Here is a 27,518-nt window from a genome sequence, read left to right on the forward strand (position 1 = left end):
ACAAAAGGGGGTGGAGAACTCATACAACTGCTGTTTCCCATGGCAACCCTAGACTGACTTCCCCAACCCCTCCTCCTACTTCTCCCCCGTTTTTATTTATTAAATAAGCACTTCCCAACGTTTTAAGCAACATACGTCTAAACAAAAATAAAGCAACCAAGATAATGAACATTATCAGAAAGATCCAAAAGAGTCCCTTGAGGATGATAGCAACCCACCCTGGGACACCCCATTGAGATAGCAGTTTATTCACAGGATCTACAGTCGAGGTCTCAGTCTTGAGGTCGTCAACTTGCTCTCGGATCCGCTGGATATTAGCTTGGATGGATGTGCTCTTTGATGCCAGATTGAAGCAGCACATTCCTTCCAAGTCCTCACAGCCGTGGCCATGGGCGAGCAGTAAGAAGTCAATAGCAGCCCTATTTTGCAGTGTGGCGTGCTGGGTGACTTCTTCGTCCACTAGCAAGTCAGAAAGGGCAGCGGACGTGGCGTTGGCCTGCTTACTGAGCCAACACTCGAGGTGAGAAAGCTCACCGAGGGCCTTTGCTGCGGCATACCATGGTAAAAATATGGATACCGTGACTCTCTTCGTCTTTCCCCAATTGTAAATTTTTGAATCACAATTTTTGTCGAATTGGTTATAGGATCTGTTTTTGCGAGCCAATTTATTTTCGTTTTTCCAATTTAAAATTTGGGATTTGTTCGGTGTCAGTGTGGTAAGCTGCCCAAGGCTGCAGGGGCCTCCCTGGATTTGGGAGGGAATCCCTGCCCACACCCTGTGGCCGCAGATGAGAAAAACCCCCCTGGGGAGCACCCTGGGAACTGAGGAGGACCTAGATACCATGGTCGAGGTGTAATTGCACCAATTTGCTGCATGGTATCTCCGATCGTGGGGAGATACATCGTGTCTTTTTACTTCTTGGGTACCAGCGGGGTGGAGTTTAGCCATTTGATCCCAGTCTTTCTGGGAGGGCTGGTACCTAAACCTGACACAATATGTTGCCTGAGAGGAGCCCAATAGGTCCAATTCTTGGGGCTCCTGTGGTGCATGTGGCAGAATCCTCGTCCACTCATCCCAGGTGTCCACAGGATTAGGTTTTTTTCCTGCATATGGATAGTCGTTTGGCGACAGGGGGACTCCTACCAGGCACGTGGATAACGGATTGTCCACACTTCCCATGGCCATGCAGAAGTTGTCCTGCTTCAAGGACTTTGCCAGCGTGACCCATATGTTTTCTCTCAGCTGTGGGACTATCCAGCTCCTGACCGGTGTCAGCCAGATGATGGCGATCAGGAGCATCAGATGTTTCAGAGGTGTCCTCAAGGCGGCAGTCATCCTCAGCGTCTTGTGATAAAAGAAAGCATAACTTGAATGATAAATTTTTCTCAGTGGTCCCTCCCCAACCTCCCCCGTTTTTATTTATTAAATAAGCACTAAATAAAATTAGAGAAAAGGGGTAAGGATTGAGGGAAAGGGGAGGTTAGGGGAAAGGAAAGGGCACAGGGGGCGATGGGGTAATTGGGTACGTAGAGTTCAGCGGGGGAAAATATCTTCGGGTAATCATGACACGTGTGACGATATTGGGAGGAACGGTCTTTCTTCTCCTCCTCTTCCAGGCAGTGGAAACTCCGTCCAGCGATGAGGTGTTCTCGGTGGTTTGCACCAAGGACACGTTGTCTTGCTGAGCTGGCACCTCTACGAAGGGCTTGACATATTTCCCCGGAATCCATCTTGGTCCTTTATCTGTAGAAACACAGGCATACCCTCTCCCCCAGGTTATTAGAGGGAAAGGGCCCTGGATAGCTTTGGATTCTGTGTCCTTTATCAAGACTGGCGGCCTCTCGGTGAGTTGCGCTCTGGTGTTATTGTGAAAATGGCGGATAATAGGAGGGTCAGGCTCCCTTTCTGAGCAGTTTAAAAAATTCAGGACATACAGGGCCTTACATAACCTTTCGGCTGGGCTCACTGTAATGTCCGGGTTATGTTGTTGTTCGAGGAGCCTTTTTAGATTTCTATGGGCCCTCTCTATTATTGCCTGTCCTGTAGGATTGTGGGGAATTCTGGTGGTATGGGAAATTCCCCACTGTTGCGCAAACTCAGCGAAGCGCTTTGACGCATAGCATGGGCCATTATCAGTTTTTATGTGAGATGGGACTCCCAACGTAGAGAATGCCATGAAAAGATGTTTAATGGCATCCCTGGTTTTTTCACCTGCATGGACAGAGGCAAACACTGCGCCGGAAAACGTGTCAATAGAGACATGTATGTATTTCATCCGACCAAACGGCTCGAAGTGTGTTACATCTGTCTGCCATATCTCTAGCGCTCCCAACCCTCGGGGATTTGTCCCTGAAATGAGGGAAGGGAGAGCAAAAGATTGGCAGCTCGGGCAGGTAGAAACAATGGCTCTTGCCTGTGCTATCGAGATCTTAAATTGTCGCACAAGAGCCGGGGCATTCTGATGGTAAAATGCATGGCTGAGCCGCGCTTGCCGGAGTATGTCTGGTAAGGTGGTTGAAGCGGTTGCAGATATTTGTGTTGACATGGCTAGGAGGTCCGCTTTCCGATTACCCTCAGTGATCTCTCCGGGTAAATCGGTGTGTGCCCTTACGTGCATGATATGATAAGGTTGCTCTCTATGGGAAAGTAGCCAAATGAGATCAGAGAGTAAACTGTATAAATTTTTGTTTGAAACTTCTTTGAGGAGGGCACCTTCGGCCCTTTCTGCTACCCCAGCGACATAGGCCGAATCAGTGACCACATTCAGAGGCTGTTGAAATTTTTTGAATGCTCTCACGACTGCGGCAAGTTCCGCCATCTGGGGGGAACCCTCAACCACTTGGACGTCAGACTCCCACTTCTGACTGTCCGGGTCCTTCCAAGTGATCACCGATTTGTGGGATCTGCCCGACCCATCGGTGAACACCGTGAGAGCACCTGGAATTGGTGTTTTACTTCTAAATATTCGTGGGGCCAAATGCAATGTATCCTTAAACAATTTATGCTTAGGATAGTGAACCGAAATTTGTCTGGGGAAGCTGTCCAAAGCAATGAGCAAATTTTCATTAGTTTGCAACAACGAGTCCAATTGATCTAATGTAACAGGTAAGTAAATGCACGCAGGATCACACCCTGCGAGGGTTCGGAGGCGGTGTCGTGCCTTCATTATTAAAGTGGCTAGCAATTCTGCAGGGGTCGTGATCGTCCTAGAGGGCTGGTGTGGTAGGAAGAGCCACTCTAAGATGACCAGGGGATCAGATGCTCTGTTATCCCACTGGAAGAGAAGTCCATGGAGGTGGGGGCACTTACCCAACACTGCGAAGTTCACGGGAAGGGTCCGGACCACGCGGTGTGCCTGGCGAGACTTCAAAGCAACAGCAACCCGTCCCAGGGCTTCCCGCGCGGCAGGTGTCAGCTCGCGCGGTGAGGCGAGGTCTCCGTTGCCTCGAAGCAGACAGAAGAGAGGTGACAGCTCCTCAGTCGTCAGTCCCAGGAGGGGGCGGATCCAGGCGATCGTTCCGCACAGCTGCTGAAGGTCTCGCAGAGTCTTCGGATCCTCGTTGATGGTCAGTGTCTGTGGCGTCACTGTCCTTCCCGTGATGAGGAATCCGAGGTACCTCCATGGTGCTGAGAATTGGATCTTCTCTTCTGCTATCTGGAGCCCTGCAGCTTTGATAGCCTTAATAGTCTTGTCCAGTGTTGCCTTTAGGTATGTCGAGTCGGAAGCACAAACTAGCACATCATCCATGTAATGCAGGATGATGGCCTCAGGGAAAAGCCGGTGCACAGGTGATAAAATCTGCGCTACAAAAGTCTGACAGAGCACAGGGGAATTTTTCATCCCCTGAGGCAGGGATGTCCAATGATATCTTTTAAAAGGTTCAGCCCTATTCAATGATGGTACAGAAAAGGCGAACCTGGGAGCATCCCCGGGGTAGAGCAGAATGTTAAAAAAGCAGTCTTTGATGTCTATCACTGCTAGCTGCCAGTCTCTGGGGAGCATAGAAGGTGACGGAAGACCTGGTTGAATGGGACCCATATCTTCTATCACATCATTAACCCTTTGCAGGTCTTGGAGCAGGCACCACCTGTCTGTGCCAGGTTTTCTAATTACAAAGACAGGGGTATTCCAAGGGCTGGTAGAAGATGTTAAATGCCCAAGTTTCACCTGCTCGTCTACTAATTTATGAAGCGCACTCAATTTTTCTGATGGAAGGGGCCACTGATCCACCCAGACCGGTGTGTTGGTTTTCCAGGTCAGGGGTGGGGAAGTGCGCTCTGCAGTGGCCCACACTAAAAATCCCACGAAGGGCTAGGGATGTCGAGGCGGGCTCCCCATTGGGATAAAACATCCCTTCCTAATAATAGTATGTTTGAAGAGACAACAAAAGGTCTCACCGTTGCCAATTGTCCTTCCGGACCTTCCACGCACACAAGATGCCTACTCCTCAGAGAATGGACTGCTCCACCCACACCGGAGATCCTGCCGCAAGGGGGCACAAGCTCCCAGTCGCTGGGCCACCTCGCCTGGGGGATGATGGTCACGTCAGCTCCTGTGTCTGCCATGAGCCGCATCTGCACCGACTTTCCCTGGAAAGAAAGTTTGGCATCAATTAATGGTCTTTCTTTACATACATTTTGGGTGAAGAAAACATGTCTCTCTGTGTCTGGGTCATCGTGGGTGTCCAGTACATAAAGCAAGGCAAAAGGATCTCCTTTCCTTAAAGTAAATGGTGGGTGGTTACAAATGACGGAGACGGTGATCTCCTCTCCTGGTGGAAAACACACTACCTCAGGTAAGATGGTGATTTCATTTGGTGTGTTGAAGGAGTCTTCTAAGATGAGCACGGTGGTGTCCCGACAGTCGTGAAGGGGGCCCAGGAACCCAGCAGGAATTCTCGTCAGGTCCTCATCCTGGAGAGAGATGGTGACGCTGCTGCGGAGGACCCGACGATTGCCCTGATTTAGGGTACCTGTCCAGCGGAAGAGGCGGAGTCCGTCCTCGTGGCTGCGCTGAACTGCTGGACTTGGCCGCGTGGCCACTCGTCCTCCCTGATGGTCGGGAGGCTGGGATGCTGAGAAGGGCCACTTGGTGTCGTCGCGCGGCCCTTCCTCGCGCTCCGCCGCCAGTTTCCCACTGGCTGGTACCCTTGTCGCTGTAGATGAAACTGGTGATCTTGATAAAATGGGTTCCTAGGATATGGTCTTGGGGGGGGCAAGATAGGTTGTTGAATCTGTGGCCAGTGGGGACAGTTCACCTGGATGTGACCCAGCTGACCACAGTTAAAACAGCGCGTATTTTGTAAGTTTATCATGGCCTCTCCCACCCCTTTGCTGACAGCCAGGGCCACCGTGTGCTCCATTGACATTGCCTTTGTGCAAGCCTCCACCATCTGAGAGATGGTGGGCTCGGGGTCCTGAGGTAGTGCACGGAGAATCTTTTTTGTTTCCGAATTAGAATTAGAAATGACCATCTTTCGTAGAAGCTCTGCACGAGCTTCTGCGTTGTCTATTTGTCTCTCAATGGCCTCTTTCAGTCTATCAACAAAAGTAATAAAAGTCTCCTCAGGCCCTTGCATGATAGAAGAAAAGTTTTGGAGGGGGGTCTTACCGACCGGTATCTTCAGGAGTGCCTCCTTTCCCGCTGCTGCTATGTCCTGAAGCAGCTCCTGTGCTAGTAGAATTTGGTCCTCCGGACTGCTGAACTCCCCTTCCCCAGCAAGGGCTTCCATTGCCTCGTCCCCCTCTCCCACCACCTCTGCGAGATCATACTTGCGCAGGAGTGGTTTCAACAGTTTTTTCCAATGAATCTCCCAGAGGTCTCATTCGGTGGGAGAAAACAGTGCCTTAGCAATATACTTTAAATCATGGGGGACTAGCAAACGTCCAGCAAACGTTAAGTCCAGCACATTTTTAAAGAAAGGCGAGTTTCTGCCATAATCTTTGGCAGCCTTCCTTAACTCCTTCACCTCAGCGTATGGAATTTGCTCCCACTTTGGCTCCCTCCCCCGCCGGAGGATGACTGGTGCCACAAAGCTGCCCAAGTCCCGCGCCAATTCCAAATTCCCATCCTTAATTGCCTCCTCTCTGATCTTTGCCCAACCCCCTCCTCGACTTGTTGGAATGCTGGGGGCTGCCACTCTCCTCATCCTCTTCCGAGGATGAAGCAGGCTGGGTTAGGGCACGGTGCCTCCCCCTGGCCGGTGGGTCCCAGAGACCGTGCGTCCGACAGGCCAGGACGGCCTGCTTCTGGCCGGGCTTCTTCCTGGTTCCGGTACTGGCAGTGGCAGGAGAGGAGGAGGCGTGTCCCGACCCACCCACTGGGGCGTGACTTTCTGGTGGGGGGTTCCCACCCACGGGGGCTGGGCCCACTTGGGGGCTGGTCCCAGCCACAGAGGGCCCACCCAGGGGTGTGGTCAGAGGGAAGGAGGGGACGGGTCCCGACACAGGGGCGGCACTCGACGGATGGGGGGAGGAGGCAGGGGCGAGACGGCAGGAATTTTCTGGAGTGAAGGAGAAGGAGGGGCGCCATCTTGGGGCTGGTCTTTTTTCGCCATGAGGCAGGCGCCATTTTGTCCTATTTGTTCAGTTAAGTCCTCTAAAGAGCAACAGGGTTTCAAACTAGGATTAGGGTCTCTGGTATGGAGGGAACAGGAATGACATGTGTTGGGGTGGCCAGTCCCAACACACGAATGGGACAGGGAGGATCGGGAAGCAGCAGAGAGGCGGCAGCAGCTCTGTGCCGATGTATGGCAGGATCTGTCTCCCGATCCGCCCTTAGGGGAAGAGGGAATAGGATTGCAGGGGGAGGAACACGAGGTAGGTGAACTGGGGACCCAACTCTCTCCCTTCTTTTTTAACAAATTAAGAATGGAATGAAAAAGCGGAAAAAAACGACCGACTGAAATCCTCCCCTGAACTTGTAAATCGTAAATCTTTCTCCCAACTCTTCCCCAGAAATCCGGCATCAAAACATCTTCCCGTGTAGTAGCAGGAAAATGTTCAAAAATAAATTTAACAAAAGGCTTTAAATCTCTCTTATTAAAAGAAATGTTCCCTAAAACAAGGTGGGACTTAATTTGGATATAAAACTCCCGTTGAGCTGGAGACAGGCGGTTGCCCATTATATCAGGTCTCACAGCTAAATCACCCTCTTCGAAAAGGAAAAAAAAACCAAAAAGAAACAAAAAAGGGAGGTGAAGCCTAGTCAGGCGTAAGAAAAAGCGAGATAAGCATACCTCTGAAGGACACAGGCATAAAATGGGGACATCGAAGAGGGGTCTGGTGGAACTTCTGCTGGTCCGAGGGCGTTGCTGCTGCCGCGCAGCTCGAAAGTCTGTCGGTTATCAGCAGAACCCAGGAGACAGAAGCCTTCCGAACTGAAAGGGCGACTGTCCCTGGAACTGGTCCCAAACGCCGCTTGCAATCCTGGAGAAGGCTGGTCACAGAGCAGGCAATCTCCAGGAGACGGTCAAGGACTGGACCCACTGGTGTCCATCCCTGTTCGGGTGCCAGTTGCCGAGCCGTGGGGGCTTTTAGCCACTCGGCACGAAGCTCGGATAGCTGGTACATCTGAGGGTCCACCAGAAGAACGGGAGGGACACTCGGGCTGCTGAAATCCTGCTCGTTTATTGAAGGGTTGCAGAAGGGGCAAACAGGGAGACAACGAAGCAGAAGGGAGGCAGATTCCGAAAGCCCCGAAGGGCGGGGTGAGGATTCTTTTACTGTGTAGGGGTAGGAGGGTTTAGCATTCGAGGGTACAATCGGGAGAAGGCTAAAGGGAGGGGAAATATAACATTAACCAGTGGGGAAAAGGGAAAGGAGTGTTCTTGGTGGAAGAACCAAAGGGAAAACGTGGAACAGAGAAGATTCTAGGCTAAGGGGCAGACTTGAACAATAACTGACAGGACTAGGGGGAGGGTACAATTCTCTTACAAAAGGGGGTGGAGAACTCATACAACTGCTGTTTCCCATGGCAACCCTAGACTGACTTCCCCAACCCGTCCTCCTACATCTTCTGGTGCTTTGGTTCTCTGTCTCACGTGGCACCACACATGTGCTGCATGGATTAGCCCTGGCATTTGAGGTCTCTTGTAGTGGAACAGCAGAAATTCAAGAAGGTCTGTTTAAAATCATTAACCCTGTTTTTTACAGAGTTTCAAACAGCAACTGTGCCATTAAACTGAGAGCAAATGGACTTCCAAGAACTGCTTATAAATCTGTGTGAGGGTATCACTAGCAGGACCGGCCTGCCTAGCTCTTGCTAACTTGTGCCCAGGCTAATGCTGCCTTCCTTGGTTTTGTTTCCTTCAGGCTGTGGAGAAGCTGGTGCAGGGAGCAGAGAGTGGCTGCCACACGGAGAAGGAAAGACAAATTGTCTTGAACTGCTGCCGACTCCTCACCCGTATCCTGCCTTACATCTTTGAGGACCCAGACTGGAGAGGTTTCTTTTGGTCAACTGTCCCTGGGGCTGGCCGAGGAGGGGTCTGTCTCTTGTCACTTATTCTTCTTTCTGGAGGGTGGTGGGGAGGCTGCAGTGAGGAGACACTATGTGTATTTGGGGGCAACTTTATTCCAGTTATTTCTATGTGGTCAGAAATTAGGTGGCACTTTCTAAATTCTTTCCCTTCCTTTGGTTCTTGCTGCATCTTCTGGATGTTTCACTTGTATGTGTAGCTGTAGAAGAGCACTGATATGTGAGGAAAGGCTTCTCCAGTACAACTGGAGGTATGACTCTTAGTGAATATGAGAGCTGTACTGAAGGCTGTATGACTTTCTTAGACTGAAATGTCCTTGTTCCATTAATTACAGTTGATTTAAGTTTCAAATCAAAATGCAACAGGGTGTTGTTTGCGCTGATTTTACAATGTCACATTTATAAATGAACAGTGCCAGAGAAGCTCTTGGCATCCATGACTCAATACCCTGCTTATGAGCTGAGTGATACAGTTTTAGCCAGGGGCCTAACCTGGGAGATGAAGCCCACAGCTGAGCAAGAGTGGTTAAAGAGTGGTTCTGTTTCTGGCTCTGTCAGTGAAATGCATAACCCTGGGGAGTATCTCAGCGTCCCCACATTTCTTTGTCTGGAGCGCAAGCAAAATAGTGCTCTTTTGCATGTCTCAGAGGAATGGGGTCAAAGTGCTTTAGGATCTTCTGCAAATAGGAGGAATAGCAGCACTGAGAGCACAACTGAGTTATACCAGGAGTATGTATTTGCCTGCTTCCTCCCTCAGCAGCTGCTCTATGCATAGAGAGCCCTCTCCTATGAGTTTCTGATCTGTAGGTCAGTGTGGCTGTACTGAAGTATGTGGTTCTCCTGAGTCTTAAGTGCAGCACAGTGTCTTTGGGGGCAGTTATGAAGCGTTGGAAGTGGTTGGTACAGTATAAACCGGTACCTCTTGCTGTCTCTGCCTGTCACCTCTAATCTGCTTTTACCTGAGGGCACATCAAAAAGAAGTTCTAGGTGATGTAAAGGGAAGTCTTTGCTAGTCCTGCTTTGTGATTTGTGCGGTTGGGAGGGTGGTGGTTGTCAGTCCTTTCATCCCTGCAGGGGCCAGGGAGTGCTGGAGAGGCTTAACAATGGAGGAACTTGTTTTGGGAAGGAGCATGCAGGGGTGCCTGGTGCTCTGATCCAGCCAGGCTGCTGTTACTCCTGTTTTTCCACTTTGTTCAGCACCTAGAAAAGAGTTTCTCAGCTTCAGAGTGGTGGAGTCACCCCAAGGTGATCCAGCCTAGTCCATGTGTACCGGGTTGGGGAACCCTCCTGTGTGTGGGTGGAGCTGTTGTGGTTTGGTGTGCTCAGTCATTTAACCACGTGCATTTAACCTGTAAGGCTGGGATAGCAAATACATCCCTAAGGTGTTAGGGAAGCTGGGATCACATCTAATCTGGGGCAACAGCTTTGCTGTCTGGTGGCTGATTTCTTTCTGGGAACTGAAGATGATGGTATGCCTGGACTCTTAGTAAATATCTCTGTGATTATCCTTCACCTGCTTCACGATGGAGTGATGGATGGCAGAGCTTCCTGGAGCCATGGCTCCTCCCTCCTCTATGGGAGTCTGTATTGTGTTCAGATCTACTGGTTTGTTGTGTGTCACCATTTTGGATATGGTGGTACCTGCAGTCTGCAGGGACATTTTTTTCTGGCAGTTGAGATACTCTTAGTAAAGATCACTCTTGGAAAAGAAATCCCCTTAGACCCTAATGGTTGTCATTTCACCTCTGACTGTGAGCACAAGTCAAAGCATCTTCGCTGGCTCCATCCATCCTCTCTGTGCCCGTTCTTACATCCGGGCTCTTTTTGTGATATCCTCCCTGCTGTCACCAAGACAGAGTCAGAGCCACACAGACCATTATCTCCGTAGCTGCCTGCTGTGATTGAAGAGCTGTGTGTTGTGCTCAGGCTGACAGAGGTCTGGCTGAGGTAGATAAGCTCCTGCCATTCCTGCTCTCTGCCTTTCCCTCCAGCACCAGTGTGTGGTGGGAAGGCCTCCCAGGCAGGATGCTCTTTGACAGGCAGGATCTGGCAAGGTTTCCCGTGGCAACAGCTGCAGAGGAGTAGCCATGCGTGCTTGGAGAGATTCTTTGAATGCTGGAGATGGCACAATCCTCTCTACTGTTGTGCTCACTCTGCAGTGGCAGGCTGGGGCAGCCCCTTGCCTGATGCACACAGCCTCACCCTGTTCTGTCACCTCCACTTTTGGGCAGCCCATGCAGAAAGAACTTTGAGGGATTTTATACCTTATTGCTGCTGGTTGGCTTCTCCCTATTGCTGTCTCCATGCACCATCCAAATCACCCTCCTTCATGAATGTAAAACCCTCTTCTCTGTCAATGCTTCTCTTTCCTTTTGTCTTCAATAAGCCAAGGCACATGGCAAGGCATACCCAGTGCAACTCTTCTTTTTCCCTGACATCTCCAGGCCTTTGTCTGCTCAGTTTGCTGTCATTAAAGAGCTTGTTCCTGTTCAGTCATCACCATACGGGGGGAAATTTCTTTCCTGTATCATCTGGGTTTTTGTTCCTTTTGTTCCCTCCTGTTCCTGTGTAATGTCTTACACTCCCCAAAAATACACAGGGAGGCATCTTCTTGTGCTGTGACATACTGGTGTTACTGTGTGCTCTTTGCTCACCCTGAACTGACAATGCTCTCTTGTTTGTCACTTCAGGGAGATGAAGATGATGAAAATGCCCGGCCACTGGCCGAGTCCTTGCTCCTTGCTGTCACAGATCTGCTCTTTTGTCCGGACTTCACTGTGCAGAGCCACCGGAGGAGCACGGTGGTGAGTTGGAAGTTGATTCATGAGATTATCTGCATAGAGGCAGATTAGCTGCATGGTGGGGGGGACCCTGGGAAATCCCAGCAGCTTCCTACCAGCCTGCAGGCAGGAAAACACAGATTTGCTGAGCTTGACCCCACAGTGAGTAATATTGATCTTCATTTTGGGTTCATGGTATGGTGTTTGTGCCTTCTAAAACAGATATTTTGGGGATGAGTCTCAAATGGAGTGGCTGGCAACTACCCCCACACTACAGCTTACCCCTCAGGAAAAGGTGGTTGTGCTGGCAAACAGTTGCTCTTCTGTTGTTGCCAGCAGAGCAGAGACCTTTAGCACCTTGTTCCTCTCTCTGGCAGTTTGGTGCATTCCGGGGCAGGAAGCAGCTGTTTGCCTGCTCACATGTGCTGTGATCTGAATGAGTAGATGGCTTCTGTTGGCCACCTCTTCTCCCTCTTTGTATCGTGGCAGCAAAGACATTTAAATATGTTCTGATCCTTGTGGTGACTGTCTGTGCCGCAGAGGAGTTTCCTGAAGCAGGGATCTCCTACCAGGTGTGCTAAGAAAAGAGTACAGATTGTGGTGCATCTCCCTCCTTCTTTCTCCCTGCAAGTGACTTTCATGGTTTTTGTAGGTTCAGTCTATAAACAAAAAAAAAAACAGTGCTCTTTTTTGGGATAGATCTGACACAAACTAAAAATGAGCATGCTAAACCATGGTGTGTTTGATGGCTGCAAAATTCTTTGACAAATCTGAATACTAAATTGATTGCTTGGGGTTTCTGAGTAGTAGAAAGAGAGTTGTAATCTGTCACCTGGGGCTCAAGGGGCAAGGCTACCCATGTGCTATGATAAGTGGTGCTGAAAGAGATGGACTTCCTGGTTTTTCAGGATTCTGGGCAACTGGAATTAGACACTGAGATTGTGAATGATTTATGTTTCTTGCTGCTGGCTGCCCATCTGCTGCCTGCAGCCTCTGTAGTCTTTGCTGAGCTGACTTCTCCTCTCTGGGCTTGGTCTGACTGCAGCTTAAGAGCTTAAGATGGGTACCACCATCTTATGTTCATGGCAGAGCAGCATGTGGCCCCAGATATACAGGTCATGGTGGATGTTGGCTGAAGTACCACTGAGTAAAGAGGAAGAACTGTGAGACAATGGGCAATGGAGACACAGGACTGACCCATACTCCCACTGAAGTCGGCCCTAAAATTATGGCTGGAAATGTGGGCTCCCTCCATCATGCACAGTACTTTTATCTCTGTGTTTTATCCCTTGCTTGCAGAGGCTGAGCTCTTTGAAGACATCAGCACCTGCTTTTTCAGGCCTGGGGGGGGGGGGTGCTTTTGTACAGTTCAACTGGGTGAACTGTGTCTGGATGCTTCTCTGCTGTTTTTTTTTTCTAGAGAGAGAGGCTGAACTGCCTTGGGTGTACCACCATTGCTGCCAATTCTGGCTCCTGCCTTCTGTGATTCAACCTCTTATTTCTCCCACAGGACACAGCAGAAGATATCCACTCCATTGACAGCTGTGAGTACATCTGGGAGGCGGGAGTGGGCTTTGCTCATTCTCCACAGCCCAACTACATCCATGACTTGAACAGGTAAGAGCTTCTGCAAAGGCAGAATGGAAAGAAACTGGGCTCAGGAGAGGGAGATCTGGGGGAGATGAGCTCTCTTTGCCTCCTTGAGTATCCATGATTCCCAAGGAGCTTTCTGCTTGCTCCTTTCTGAGGTAACAGGACTGGCAACACAGAAAAAAGCCCAGCTGACCTTTTGAGTAGCTTTTCGTAGTATAAGGTGGGAGTCAGACTGTCTGCAGCAGGAACATTTCCACTGCTGTTCTGGAAATGCCAAGGAGCTCTGTACTGGATTTCTTTTTTGTAAGGCAGCAATTCTGCTTAGCTTTGTGCCAGTGACAGAAGTATGGCTTAGGAAATGAAATGGGCTTAGCTCTCCCTCAAAAGTACTTTCTAGACGGGACTGAGCCTTCCTTATGTGTTGTTGTGGTGATTGTGCCTTCTGTGACCAGTCCCTGCTCCTGAATGGCTCCAGGCCTTTACTTCTCCTTCCAGGACAGAGCTGCTGAAGCTGCTGCTGACCTGTTTCTCTGAGGCCATGTACCTGCCTCCCTCCTCAGACAGCAGTAACACCAACCCCTGGGTACAGTTTTTCTGCTCTACAGAGAACAGGTGAGGGTAAAGGGTGGGGGCCTGGGTGCCAGGGGGAGAAATATCTTCAAATCTGTTCCATGGAGTGTTTTGGTAATGGGTAACCATAGGACTTGTTACCTCCAACATCCAAGGACTGTTCTTTTGCTTTGTCCCTGTCTCATGTATACCCCATTAGTATTTCTGCTTAGTGAGAAGTGTTCCTCAGCAGCAAAAGGAGAGTCTGAGCACGGTACCACTGGAGTTTGCTGCAGGACTGATCCCTGCCCTTTGGGAAATGGCAGGTCCTGTTCCCTGCTGTAGACTCTATTCCCTTGGGAAGGGGATGTGGTGTTGGTGGCGGATGAATGCCGCCCTCTAGTGACATTGTACCTCTGGGACTTCCAGCTCCTCAGGTGACACTTACTCACCGTAGGGGAGTACAAACCTGGCTGGAGGCTGAAGAAATATAGTTTTGTTTTTCCAGAGGCTAGAGAGCTTTGAGGTCCTTTCTCGTTTTCACATTTTGCACATGATTCCTCTGCGAGCCCATTTGGCCTTTTTCACCTCCCCTCCCCTCTCAGCTGTGGTTCAGGAGCCCAGCTGGGAGCTTGGCTCTTGAGTCTGAGCTGCTCAGTCATGGACTGTTGTCACAGGAGAAAATGATTGTGTTTTTTCATGGTCCCGGGCTCCTGGGGAGAGATATGCCCATCCCTCTCCAAAGCAGTGCCTTTTGTTTTCTGCTGCTGCCTTCTGAGAGCATTTTCTCCTCCTCAGACATGCACTCCCACTCTTCACCTCGCTCCTGAATGTCGTCTGTGCCTACGACCCCGTGGGTTACGGGATTCCTTACAATCACCTGCTTTTCTCTGACTACCGTGAGCCGCTGGTGGAGGAGGCGGCCCAGGTTCTGATCGTCACCTTGGACTATGACAGCTCCACCAGTTCAAGTCCCACTGTGGATGGCACAACCACTGGCACAGCCATGGATGATGTGGATGTGAGTGATACTGAAATCTGTATTTGCTGCTCTCCTGAACTCACTGGGGTCCTCTCACACCAGCTTGTATTGAATCTTGAGCTGTAGGACACAGCACTGCTTGTTGAGTAGCACTGCTGCTCCCCTTGCAGTCTGCTCTCTCTGTTCCAATCCTGTTTCAGTCCTGTGGTCACTAAAGACCTATATATGACCAAAATACTAGATTTTGATTACTGACTTAAATCAGAAGCATGTAAGTGAAGAGCCCCTGACTTTACTATTCCATGCAGTGTTCTGTCTCCTTGCATTTAAAGCTCGATTATTCAGAGCAGAAAGCTGAAGCGAGAAACATTGGTGGTTATACTTCAACTTCCTGAATATACCTTCTTGCCAGTAAGCATTTCCCTCCTTTTCTTTGAATGCAGCCTCCTGGACCAGACAATCTGTTTGTGAATTACCTCTCAAGGATACACCGGGAGGAGGTAACGTATTCCCATCCTGTACTGCTCCCTGTCTGTTTTTATGCTGATTAGCCTTTTATGCTGATTATGCCCATTAGCCCTGGGCCCACCACAGTCTCTTTCCTGATCTGTTGGCAGGATTTCCAGTTCATCCTGAAAGGAGTGGCTCGCTTGTTATCAAACCCGCTGGTCCAGACCTACCTGCCAAACTCTGCCAAGAAGATACAATTCCATCAGGAACTCCTTGTCCTCTTCTGGAAACTCTGTGACTTCAACAAGGTGTGGATCTGCTTCTTGCTGAGCTTCACCCCAGCTTGGCTGTTGTGACTCTGGCTGGACCAAGCCCTAGTGAAGGGCTGTGGTGGGTAGTCGGCAGTGGCTCTGGGGTGCTGTGGTCATCAGCCCCACTGATGCAGGGGCTGGGGGTCTGGCTGTAGAGACAACCTGGGAGAGGGGCTGCAGCTCCTGAAGGTCTGTGCTGGAAGCAGGTTCTGCAGCAGATATTATAGTAACTCTACAAATAACACTGGAGTTGATGAGGTAGTGCATACACAAGCCTTTCTAATGTTCTTGAGAGATTGATTAACTTTAGACTGCCTGTCCTGAGTCCTGTGGATGATGCAGGGTATATGCTTATGATAGTCTGAAATCTTCCCTTTTCTTCCAGAAATTCCTCTTCTTTGTGCTGAAGAGCAGTGATGTTCTGGACATTCTTGTCCCAATCTTGTATTTTCTCAATGATGCCAGAGCAGACCAGTGTAAGTTGGTTATTTTCAATATTTGGAACAATTTGTGCTTGACAGTTGAGCTAGAATGTTCTTGAGATGCTTCCTCCCTACCAGTTGACAGCATCTTGAATGCATGTTACTGACCTTCTACAGACATGGAGTGGAGTCCAGTTAATTGGGCTTTAATGTTTTTAAGAGGCTAGAAGCAGGACACCATCTATCCTGCAATATAGGGAAGGGAGATCCTTCCTTCCATTTTGAGTCCTCTTGTTGAAAATTGTGTCCCTAATACATTGAAGAGAGGAAAATGAGCAATCTGCTCTTGCTATGGGAGTAAATCAGGCATAATTCCATCATTGTGTAGTGGAGAGAAGTAGTCAGATCTTTACTACTATGACAATGGGTTTACATTAAGAACATAATGAAGAAAAACATCCAAGACTTAACACTGATAAGACTTAACACAGATGTGCTTGGGAAGGACACTGGTACTGACTATGGAGGGAGCTCTGTGTGGGATGTCCCTTATCAGGATGGTTTAGTCTGTACAGTTTTTTATCAGTCCCATAGTGTTTCTCCTCTTTCCTCACTGCCCCTCACAGAATTCCAGTGACCTCACTGTGACTTGTTTTTCTGTTGTTTTTTTTTTTTTTTTTTCCTTGCAGCACGAGTGGGCTTGATGCACATTGGGGTCTTTATCCTCCTGCTCCTCAGTGGGGAGCGTAACTTTGGGGTGCGACTGAACAAGCCGTATTCTGTACGAGTGCCTATGGACATCCCTGTCTTCACAGGGACACATGCAGATCTGCTCATCATAGTGAGTACAGCTCCAGCACTTCTTGAACCCTCCTAGCTCCACAAATAATTGTCCACCTTCAATATACTCACCCTCCCTAGACTGGAAGCCCACTGAATAGCTAGGAAGTGTGGGGGATGCACACTGTTAACCTGAGGTGATGTGTCTGGCAAGGTGCATATGCATGAGGTGCAATTCCATCTGCATGATATGATCCCAAAGAACAGGACTCCTTATCGTGCTGCACTGCTGTCATGAGGAGGTGGGTGCATGCCCTCTACTCTACTGATAGGGAAGGCAGGAGATCTGGCTCTGTCCCAGGCAACCAGAGGTGTGTGGAGCACATCTGTCAGTGGGGACAACAGTGATACCAAGCTCAGCCCTACAACTTCGGGTTGCTGCAAGTTTCACTGACCTTTCAGTCTGCCCACAACACTGCCTGTGAGCAGCTGTGTGCTTTGCAATACAAGCCTCAGGTGCTTCCCTTCTGTCACGTTCTCATTTGCCAGAGAAGAAGTTCTCAGCAGCTTCTGATAAATCTCCAAGAGGAGATTCCTATTAAAAGGAGTAGGAAGAAACCTGCACACCATAACTGCTCTTGATGCTGTGTGTTTTGCTCTTGCATTCCATTAATCTCAGATCATCTCTTTGTTTTAATTATGCTTAGGACTTCTCTGCAGACATGCCAACTAAAGGTGGGAAGGCCAAGATTGCAAATGTCTGAACTGGTTACAAGGCACTTGAATCTTTCCATGTCTGAGGATATAGTTAAAATAGGACGAACATTTGAGTTAGAAATCTGCACTAAAATCAAATGTAAAATGATTAGTTCTGTGGCATTCCAAGCAGCTATCATAAGTGTTCAAAGTCAAAGTCTATTGGAGGTGAAGATGTCTCTATTTCCTGGTGGTTTAGTTTTGTGCCAGGCTGCCTGAACATTGTTGAACAGCTCACAGTCAGTTTCTGTTTGCGGTGTTATAGGGCCCTAATCGTGTTCCCAAAGGATTCCTTGTAAATGAAACCTTGTACTCCTGGAGCGTAAGTCTGCAGTGAGAGCAGCCTTCCCCACCTGTGTAATTGTGGACTGTGCAGGGCCCTGCCTAGGAAGGAATGGTGTCAGGAAGCAATGAATATGGGGGTGGCACTGGTTTTGGTTGAGAGGGTGCTTTCAGTAAGGTGCTGCCTTGCTCAAGAGCTCCTTCCTTCCACAGGTCTTTCACAAGATCATCACCAGCGGGCACCAGCGGCTGCAGCCCCTCTTCGACTGCCTGCTCACCATCGTTGTGAACGGTGAGCACTGTGTGGGGGGAAAAACCACAGCCCACAGTGCTCCCACTCCCTTCTCCCTGTGCCCCTACCTGTGTTCCCTAACACTGGCCAGTGCCTGCTGCTGGAGGGCACTGGCCAGTGCAAATAAAGTCTGCCTGCATGGTCAGATGGGGCAGAAAGAGGGACAGCAGAGTCCTGGAGCTCCCTTGGGATGGCAACAGGACATTTGCCAGCAGGTCTGGTCAGGGTAGTTGGCAGTACTATCCCTTTCCAGCAGGGAGTATCACCTCCTCATGGTGGAGGTGCTTCCCTTGGATTTAGTGAGTGCTCAGGTGGCTCCAGTTGTGAAGCTTTTCAGGAGACACAGCAGAGGTGCTGTTATTAGTGTAAGACAAAACAAAACCCTCTAAAAGCAGCAGTGCTTCATTTTACTAGGCAATATCTCTGTTTCATTTGTTTTGTATTTGGAAATGTTTCTGTGGAATCGTTTGGCTCAGCTATTCCATGAGGCTTTCTCAGAAGTGCAAGGGTAAGAAGGTCATAAAAGCAACATGGTGTATTAGTGGTATATTTTTCAGAACATATACACCTTGGTTCTTTCTCTAGTTTTTATTTGCTTTGCCTTCCACAGTGTCTCCATACCTGAAGTCTCTCTCCATGGTGGCTGCTAACAAGTTACTACATCTCTTGGAGGCTTTTTCCACCACCTGGTTCCTATTCTCTGCTGTCCAGAACCATCATCTTGTTTTCTTCTTGCTGGAAGTTTTCAACAACATCATTCAGTATCAGTTTGATGGTAACAGACTGCTTTATTTAGTGGGTTTGCACTAGTTTAGTCCAAGAGAATGTTAGATGGGAGTTCAGAGGAAGTCCAAGGAGATGAGAGGAGGTGAGAAGCGTAGAAATGAGCTACACAGGACTGAGAAATTGGTTTAGTAGATAATCAGCATTAGGTCCTGGCCCAGGCAAATTTGGTTAGAACAAAATGAGATGGCAGCTAATTATCAGCATGACCTCAGCCCTCCTGCAGAAGGTGAGATGCGCAGAGAGGAAAAGAAACATAATGTGAGTGTGTAACACATAAGTTGTGACTGGCTGGATGTTGCTGTGAAAGTGCTCATGTTGCTCAGCAATATAGGTGATGGGACAAAACAACTTTCAAGTGCCTCTCAGTTCTGCTTTGACAGGTCTCTGGGGGCTGAAGACCAAACCCCCTCATCCAAAGAAACTTCTGATATTTGCTACTTTCCAGGAAATGCCTTATGTTTCCCTGTTAATAGCATGGCAGTCTTTTATCTAATAAATAATAAAGTAATGTCCCTAACCTGGTCAAAATTTAGTCTTTTGCTTTAAACTTGCAAATCAAGAATGGCCATTCTGCTTCCCTGATGGGAATCTTGCATGTGGCAATTGCCAAATCCAAAAGTAGCCTTTGTGGGTGTAATTTGTGTTTTGTATTAGAGGATGGTTTCATTCGGTTCTGTGCCATCTTGCAGGCAGTAAGAATTGTGGCCTTTTGTGTTTGCTATTTCAGGCCTGTGTCTCCTCAAATTAAATGCCTTGATTTGTTTTGTGAGTTCTTTTGAAGATGGAAGAATGTTGAGCCGTGGCTAGTAACCTTTTCTTCCAAAATAGATGCTAATATGTGGTTTAAACTGTCCTTTTTCTTCTCAGCTGTTTGAATATACCTCACCAAGACATTTCTTGTCAGCTTTCCAGCCTAGGAAGGATTTCACTGAATTTTCTGTACTGCTTTGTAACGAATAAGAGGATATTGAGCTCTGCTCTTTCTTACCTGTGTCACTGCCTTTGGGGTGGGAGCAGTCAGGCTTTGTGTACCCAGTGAGCTGTGCTGGGTTGGCAGAGCTCTTTGAGCCTTACTTCTCTGCTTGTTTTATTGCTGTGATTCCCAGGGAACTCCAATTTGGTCTATGCTGTTATCCGCAAGCGGAATGTCTTTCACCAGCTGGCCAACCTGCCCACGGACTCCCAGTCCATCCAGAAGGGGCTGCAGCGCAAGAAGAAAACCCCTGAACCCATTTCTCGCACCAACTCCCAGGATGGCGTCTCCATGGAAGGGTCACGTCCTGCTGCCCCTGCTGAGCCAGGGACGCTGAAGACCAGTCTGGTGGCTACTCCAGGTGAGCTTTAGTTTACGTTTGGGACAGGAGAGGTTTGTTTTCTCTGTGGGATATAGTGTGGACTCACCCTTTCACTGGGTGTGGAGAGATTAAGAGTTTACATTTGTGAATAACTTAACTGCCTTTCAGTCTGAGTTTCAGATCAGTTGGCTCAAGCTGATCACAAACAAACTGCCTTGAGTTTCTGTCCTTTCAGACTTAGTGTCCACATGACCATTTGTCTTAATCTTGACCTGTTGCCTCAGGTTAGTTCTATCCATGTGAACCTGTGTTCCTCCTCCTCCTCAGGGAGCATTTTCGTAGAGAAAAAGTCCTTTGGGTTTGTGAAACCAAAGCTAAATCTTGCTTCTCCATTGAAAGGGGAGTTTTTCCAATATCAGAGAGACACAGGGTGTCTGTGCATAGTGGGGCAGAGTAGAACCCTCTGCTTTTAAACATATTTAATTAACTTGTGTTTCTGAGCTTTTCCTCTTTTGAACACAGGGATTGACAAGCTCACGGAGAAGTCCCAGGTGTCAGAGGATGGGACCATGCGTTCACTGGAGCCTGAGGCTTCCCAGCTGTCACCAGAGGGAAACCCACCTGCAGCCCTGAGTGATGGGGAGCCCTGGAGTGGGGTAAGGCCAGACACTGGTGTACAGGGAAGGTCTAGGTGTGAAGTGAACAAAAATGAGGGGTTAGAAGAAGAGGTCTGTTGGCCCATTGAAGAAAGGCATCGCATTAAAGGCAGTATGCACACGTGCAGGGTGCTGGGACACAACGTGGTTCAGAAGGGCTGTTGCATCATCTTGGGTGTTTCATGTTTGTGCTATGACACAAGAGCTGGGGCACTTGAGTGAACACGAAGACTGTGACAGAGCAGTGAGTGCAGAATTGCCAGAGGATGTCCATGAAACCTCCTGATCCTGATGTTTCCAACTCAGGTTCTTACTGCTGCTTCTTTTTCATCTCCCTTGGGATGGAGAGCTCTACCAGAATCTTTTAGTTGGCTGGTGCTGTGAACAATGTGTTCCCATGAAGGCTGGGCTGAGGTGCTGCCCTCAGAGTGGCCTTGAATAAATTGGAATGTACAGAAATCCCAAATAGTCCAGGACCAATTTTACTTACCCTTCCTGGCCTTGTCTGGTACCAGGTGAAGCCTATGGCCAGCAAGACATCTTAAACACACAATTAATTATGTTGTCATTAAAGGAGATCTTGACTGAGAACTTCTGGAAGGTTTTCTTCTTCCAGCAGCCCATGAAACATAATCACGGGGCTTTCCATTTGTGTCCAGCAGCTGGCTCAAGCTGTTCCCCAGCCAGAAAAGCACTAGCACAGCTCTACCCCAAGCTGGCTGTTTCTGGTTGTGCAGGTGACAAGTGAATGAGTCCATTTATGTGGAGGTGCAGGATGGCTGTTGGAAGGAAGTGCTGTGCCCATTTTTTTTGTAGAAAAGTCAGCTCTGTGCTGTAGCAGTGAATGGTCAGGGAGCATTGTTAAAGGAAAAGACCTCTCTGTTTTCACCTTGTGCAGAGATTGACAGTGATTTTAGAGGGTTATTTCCTTCCCTCCTTCCCAACATGAATATGGAAAACTAGGTTGAGTGTGTCATTCCTCAAGAGGCAAGAGTTATTAGATACGAGTTGCTGGGAGCCTACCCTTGGAAAAAATGCTATTTAAGATATTCCAGAATGGGCACAAAAAATCCCAGAGATACTCAGTAGACAGAGGCTGAAAATTCTGTGGCCCTCAGCTATTTTATCTCTGTGCCAAAAAAAAGAAGCATGAACAGTCACTTGTCAGTCCTGTTTTAACTCTGCCACTGTGGATTGTTCCAGCAGAGTGTCAACAGTGGTGACTGGAGCTGTGACCTTCCACAGGGTCCTCCAACTTCATCAGTGTTGCCATTTTCTGGGTCAGAGCACATGGGTTTGGTGAATGAAGGTCAGGTGGGTTTGACACGTTCTAGAGACAGGCTGAACTGTAGCGGTCTAGAAAATCTGGGGAGTATATCAGCAGAAAATGGATTGTATTTCTTACTCTTAAGTGCGATTTGCATTTGTTTTTATTTCTTAAAAATAATGTTTATTGATAGGAGGCATCACATTCCCGGCGGGAACGCAGGCGTCTCTCTAGTGCATCCTCCAGCGGACAGTGGACTCCAACTCCTGACTGGGTAACGACATCTGGATGGAGGAAATAAATAATGAGAAAGAGTCGTGGCAGAAATGCCTCATACTCTCTGCCCCTTCCCTGCCATCAGAGGCTTTCCCAGAGCAGCATTTCCTCATAGGCACTTGAGGTCAAAGCTCCAGAAGTTTAATTTACTGACATGTGAAAAGAAATATTTTATTTACTTTGGTTAAGGTATTTATTTACCATTGGTTTCAAACCAATGCCCCACTGGTCTTATTGGGTGCCTCATAATTCTAGTGCTCCAGGATTTATTGTATTGCTCCTGTGAACTCAGTCCACCCACCATCTTTGTGATTACTGTATACTTAATTTGTTGCAGAGATTGTGGAGACAGCTGTAAAAACCTGCTAATGCAGTGAACTGATTTTCCTGCTATTTCCCTACCTACAGGTGATGTCTTGGAAGTCAAAGCTTCCCCTGCAGACAATCATGCGGCTCTTACAGGTGCTGGTCCCTCAGGTGGAGAAGATCTGCATTGACAAGTAAGGAGATTTTTGGAAAGGAAGGGCTGTGTGGTGTTTAAGGAGGTTGGCAGAGTTTGAATTTGGAGGCCCTCTAAAGGAAACCTTGTAAAGTTTAATTGAAAGCATCCTGGGCTCAGCAGAGTTTTTACTTTACTTGCCAAACATCTTGTTTGTCTGATCCGTTCTCCACTCTATTTACAAAGGAGGGGGGTGTGTTCTCCTGGGCCATGGCTTAGTATCTGTGTTTGTTTAGGCTGGTCCTTCCTGCTGCAGCAGTTTTGGAGGTGTCTGTGGGACATGCTAAGGATGTTCCTGGTCTGTATCTTGGCAGGGGTCTCACGGATGAGTCGGAGATCCTCAAGTTCCTGCAGCATGGCACCTTGGTGGGGCTGCTGCCAGTGCCTCACCCCATCCTCATCCGCAAGTACCAGGCAAACTCGGGCACTGCCATGTGGTTCCGCACCTACATGTGGGGAGTTATTTATTTGAGGTAAACCAGCTGGGTGCAGCCTGGCTTGGTCTTTTCCAGACTTTTGGGAAGCCTGCAGAGAGAATTGCATGCACTCAGCCAGCCCTGGGTTGTCTCATATTTACAGGATAGAAAGATGTTGTTCCCTTGGAAGAGACTGGGGTGTATCAGCTGCTCCAAAACTTTGAGTGGATGACATGAAGGAGGTTGTTCTGAGAGTGCTGCTTGTTTGGGAACAGGCAGCAGCAGGGAATAGAAAAGCTGCCCAGAGGGTCTGGTGCAGAGATTTTATGCGAAGCTCTGGCTTTGTGGGATGTTGTAGATACTGTCATCCCTGTAGGGTGCATTGTCTCTCAGCCAGTGATTTCCTTTTATGCAAAGCTGAAGGCACGCTGTGCAGCCAGTTCCTGTAATCATGGCTGTGAAATTTGAATTCTATGTAACTGGCCACAGGGAGTAAAGTGGCTCTTGTCTTTCTCTCTCAGGAATGTGGATCCCCCGATCTGGTATGACACAGATGTTAAGCTGTTTGAAATTCAACGGGTCTGAAGAGAGCACTTACCTCTACTGCGAGAAATACACTGGATCTAAGGACTGTGGCGTGCTGCTTCATCACAGCTATTCCTGCATTTCACATCCAGCTGAGAGACCAAAAGGACAATCACTTCATTTACCTCCCTGTCATTTAAAGCTTTAATTGGGACCTGCTTGGACATCCCTCCCCCAGCTCAATTCTCTTCCCTCACCCTTCACCACAAACCTTGAGTTAAAGATATCTAAGGGATTGTCCATTGTTGTGGTTGCACTAGAAATCAGACTGTTCTTAGCTCCTCTGTTACTCTTTTGCTTCTGGATGTGGTTTGGAAACCAATCTGACCCTGTCTTTGTCCTAGTTAGAGTCAGCATTTAATTGAAAAAGACTAGCTGTAAATTGGATGGAAAGGGAGAAGCTGCTATTCCTGCAGGAGATAGGGTTGGAAACTGCAGTTACTTCCAAGTAGCTCCATAAAGTTTCCAGGGCATCCCTTCTGGCTGCAGGTGTCTCCCTGGTGTCTCAGTTGCATATAGGGAAGTCTTTCCCACCTAAATGAAAGGAGAAGATGCTGAAGGAAAACTTTGTGTCTCATTTCTGAATCTCTCTAGTCCTTTCCTGGAAAGCTGCTTGAGAAGTTTCATTGGTGTGGCTCAGAAGTTTTTCCTTGGCTTCCAGGCCCAGCAGCCTGTCCTTCATGGTGGACTGTTGCAAAGGAGCCTGTCTTACTTTTAAAGGTCTTCTTTAATCCATGTGAGCACACAGGGAGGAAGGGACTGGCTCAGTGAGAGCAAGGAGAAGAGACCTGACTTAAACTCTTTTAAGTCTTCTCCCACTGGCTGAAAGGACACCGTCACCTGGGTTTGAAAGGAACCATATCCTTCCATCTTTGCCTGGCAGGCTGATGCAATGCAGGCAGCAGAAGGGTCTTTTGCACACTACTGTTAAGGCAAGGGTTTGAGGGAGGCACTCAGGGAAGTTGTAAGAGGAATTTGGAAGTTGTAGGAGGAGAAGCATCTCCATGTCAGTAGGGAGTGGAGAGTGCTGAGGCAAAGTTTAATTCTTCAGGGCATTTTGCTTATTGACCAAGTTATTGGATCTTGAATGTATTGGGTCCCAAGCACATGTAAATTTTGGGAAGCCACAATGGAAATTGGTGGGAGATCCGCTGTTGCTGGCTTGGTTCAGCATCGTGAGATTACACATTGGTGAGTGGAGACACCCTGGGGTTTGAGTCAAATTTTATGTTCTTCTGGGAGGGGCTGCTGTCTTAGACCCACGTGGTCTTTAGGCAATGAAATGTGAGGGGTCCTGTCATGAACTGAGACCTTTCCATCAAAGCATAATCCTTGGTGCTCTTTTATTCAGGCTCTTGGGAGGATTGCTGGCCGTGAGCTGTTTGCCACAGATAAGACCCACTGGCATCACTGCATGGAAAGAGGTCTGTCACATTAAGTACAGGGACAGTGTGACACACACTGCTGGCCTAAGCTTTGCAGCTGCAGTGGTAACAGTATGACCATTCTCTCCCAGAGACCTGCTCCAGTGTGCTGCTGGCTTCCACTGGTCTGTAGTCTGGTGGTTTCCTCCTCTGGGCACTGAAAAAGATGGAGTCCCAGGCCAGTAGAAAGTGAAATAAAATTGAAATGGTTTTCTGAAGGATAAGAAATATGTGAAATAGAGAGAGGTTATTCCCCCACCTGCCTCCCATCTCCAACCCACTTTGCCACCCAGCACTACTCCCATCCTGACCACGCCTCTGTTCAGGTGTAAACAGGGTGAGGGCTCTGTTTCACTTGGAGAATCTCATGTACAAGAATGTGATTTGGTGGGGCCAGACTCTAATTGTATGGCACTCGCACCTCACAGCTGGAACGGGGCCTCCCGTGTCCCACGTGCTTTGCCTCTTCCCTCCCATGGATCTGCTGATTCTCATGATCTCTTCCGTCCTCTTTTCTGCTTTGTTTCTTTGTGAGTTCCTCTGGAAGCCTTTTTGTTTGTTTCTTGGTGTTTGGAGTCTGATCCTTGTTCTGTGGAAATCAACTTGCACTGTAAACTCTTTGCTTACTTACGGACAGAAAGATAAAGATTAACTGAAATATGCACTTGGGTACTTTGTTTTTTTCCCTTCCGCAGAGGGAAGCTTATAATCTTGTTTGTCTTATGTTGAAGTGATTTGTTCCACTAGGGGACCGTGGGCTGGCTTCCTCTGCAGTGGTAATTTTTTTTATAATCAAAAATGGAAGATTTGACTCTGGGAAATGAGCCTGAATTGTGTGGGTTTGGCTGTTTCTGTGTTCATAGCATCATCAAAGATCAAACAGGATCAAGTCTCCTGATTAGTGAACCATGTGCTAAAACCTTTGTGCAGTTGAGACCTGTAAAACAGGCACCCTGGCCCTGGGGGTTGTTAGGAAAGGACATGGAGGGCCTTGATGGTTTATCTGATCTGTGGTGGCTGTGGGTGAGAGTTGGAGCTGGTGGGCTTCATTCCTGTCCATGCTGGTCATGTCTTCAGTCATGTATTCAGTGTTCATTCCAAAGTCACCTGCTCTGTGAAAGCTCAGTAACTTAAACCAGTGTTTTATCCATTAAACTGGATAAAATCCAAGTCATGGTTTGCCCACGAAGTGCCATCTTTCCTTGTCCCCAGGCTGTCAATCACTACAAAGAAGGTTTGAGGTCAGACCTTAGCATGTATGTCCTGTGGATCCCATGGTACAAACACTGACATGAGAATAATAATTAACTTTATCAGAGCCTAATTTATCCAGCTGTTATTTTTCATGACATGTTTCTGTTGACATGGGCCCAAATACAAACACTTATTGGGCAAAGTTCATGCTCGTGCAATCAGTCTCACTTAAGAGTTTTACAGAAAGGTGCTATCACTGCCTGAATGCTGAATCCTCACTGTTACTCTCTTGGGAGAGTTTGCTTTACTAGGCAATCCCAAAAAAACCCCCATAAATAGGCTCTAATCCTATTGAGGGATCACTGATCCTGGGATTCATTTACAAAGGAACAGAAGCACTAATGAGAATGCCTTTTGTGCCATGCTTGGGTAAGGATCATGACAGATTTTGATTGATTATAGAGCAGGCCTGCTCTTAAATCTCATAGAATCTCAGAATGATTTGAGTTGGAAGGAACCATAAAGCTCATCTGCTGTGGGCAGGAATTCCCTCCTCTAGGGCAAGTTGCTCAGAGCCCCATACAACCTCCACAAGAGTGATGTAAGTATGTTGACCTTGAGCCCACTGAGTGCAGAGCAGGCCCAGAGATTTCACAAGACACACATGAAAATTCAATCTCTTTATTTCCATTCATCAGGCTCTGGATTTGGGACCCATAGTCACAAGCCCCTTGCTCTCCCACGTGCTTTCAAAGCAGGCATCCCTATGGAACACATCCTAATGGGTCTTTTATCAGGCACCTCACTGCAGCCGCCTTCTTTTGTGCATGGTGACCTCGAGAAAGGTTTGTGGATGTGCAAAGCAGCAGCAAGGGCCAACATGTTGGGGTGGGGAGAAATTCACAGCAGAAGTGGTAGTGGCTTGCTCTTGAACTAGCCCTGTATGCAAGGATGGGACCTTGGCTAGTCCACACCAGTGATAACATCATCCGTGGTGAGTTAAGATCACCCACAGTGCTTCCCTAGTGATTCCCACTTGAGGCTCTGGGAGTGCCTGTAGGAAGAAGTAGTGTTTATTCTCAGTAAGGCAAGGTTATGTTATAGCTTTTATTTTTTGATTGCTTTTGATTTTCTGAATTGGTGCAGGCCAGTCTTCGTTGCTTTTGCTGAAGGCTGCCCTTGCATTCTTTTATTGGGAAGATCTCAATAAGAGTCATTAAAGTCCCATTTGCTGCCAAACAGCATCCACTGCCAGACTGCTGACTGCATGTGTGATTCCTGAGAGCAGTGAGAGTTTGTTTATGGGCTTTGAGTCTATTCTCTATGGTGGAAAATGATAATATGAAAGAACCTCTTCTGAAATTCATGGTGATGTTGTACAAGAAGTCTAAGCAGAAGCTGGAGAGAAAAAATCTTAGAAGTTTCCACGTGTGTATCTACTGCTTA

The 27,518-nt window shown here is 48.2% G+C and overlaps 1 protein-coding gene across 2 annotated transcripts in view; it reads left to right on the forward strand.

Annotated features, from left to right (window-relative positions):
- HID1 (HID1 domain containing) overlaps nt 1-25,540 on the forward strand; it is a 36,871-nt gene extending 11,331 nt beyond the window's left edge. For both annotated transcript variants that reach the window (XM_053994633.1, XM_053994634.1), the window contains exons 3-19: nt 8,315-8,485; nt 11,168-11,281; nt 12,768-12,874; nt 13,346-13,462; nt 14,198-14,420; nt 14,825-14,881; nt 14,999-15,139; nt 15,528-15,618; nt 16,254-16,405; nt 17,596-17,674; nt 18,285-18,449; nt 19,567-19,794; nt 20,278-20,411; nt 21,872-21,952; nt 22,363-22,454; nt 22,768-22,926; nt 23,391-25,540. In XM_053994633.1, coding sequence (XP_053850608.1) covers nt 8,315-8,485; nt 11,168-11,281; nt 12,768-12,874; nt 13,346-13,462; nt 14,198-14,420; nt 14,825-14,881; nt 14,999-15,139; nt 15,528-15,618; nt 16,254-16,405; nt 17,596-17,674; nt 18,285-18,449; nt 19,567-19,794; nt 20,278-20,411; nt 21,872-21,952; nt 22,363-22,454; nt 22,768-22,926; nt 23,391-23,454 — 2,175 coding nt within the window. In that variant the 3' untranslated portion in view covers nt 23,455-25,540. The remainder of the gene's footprint in view (nt 1-8,314; nt 8,486-11,167; nt 11,282-12,767; nt 12,875-13,345; nt 13,463-14,197; nt 14,421-14,824; nt 14,882-14,998; nt 15,140-15,527; nt 15,619-16,253; nt 16,406-17,595; nt 17,675-18,284; nt 18,450-19,566; nt 19,795-20,277; nt 20,412-21,871; nt 21,953-22,362; nt 22,455-22,767; nt 22,927-23,390) is intronic.
- Nucleotides 25,541-27,518: the final 1,978 nt, after the last annotated feature.

Source organism: Vidua macroura, chromosome 19 (genome assembly GCF_024509145.1).
Source record: "Vidua macroura isolate BioBank_ID:100142 chromosome 19, ASM2450914v1, whole genome shotgun sequence".
Taxonomy (NCBI): Eukaryota; Metazoa; Chordata; class Aves; order Passeriformes; family Viduidae; genus Vidua; species Vidua macroura.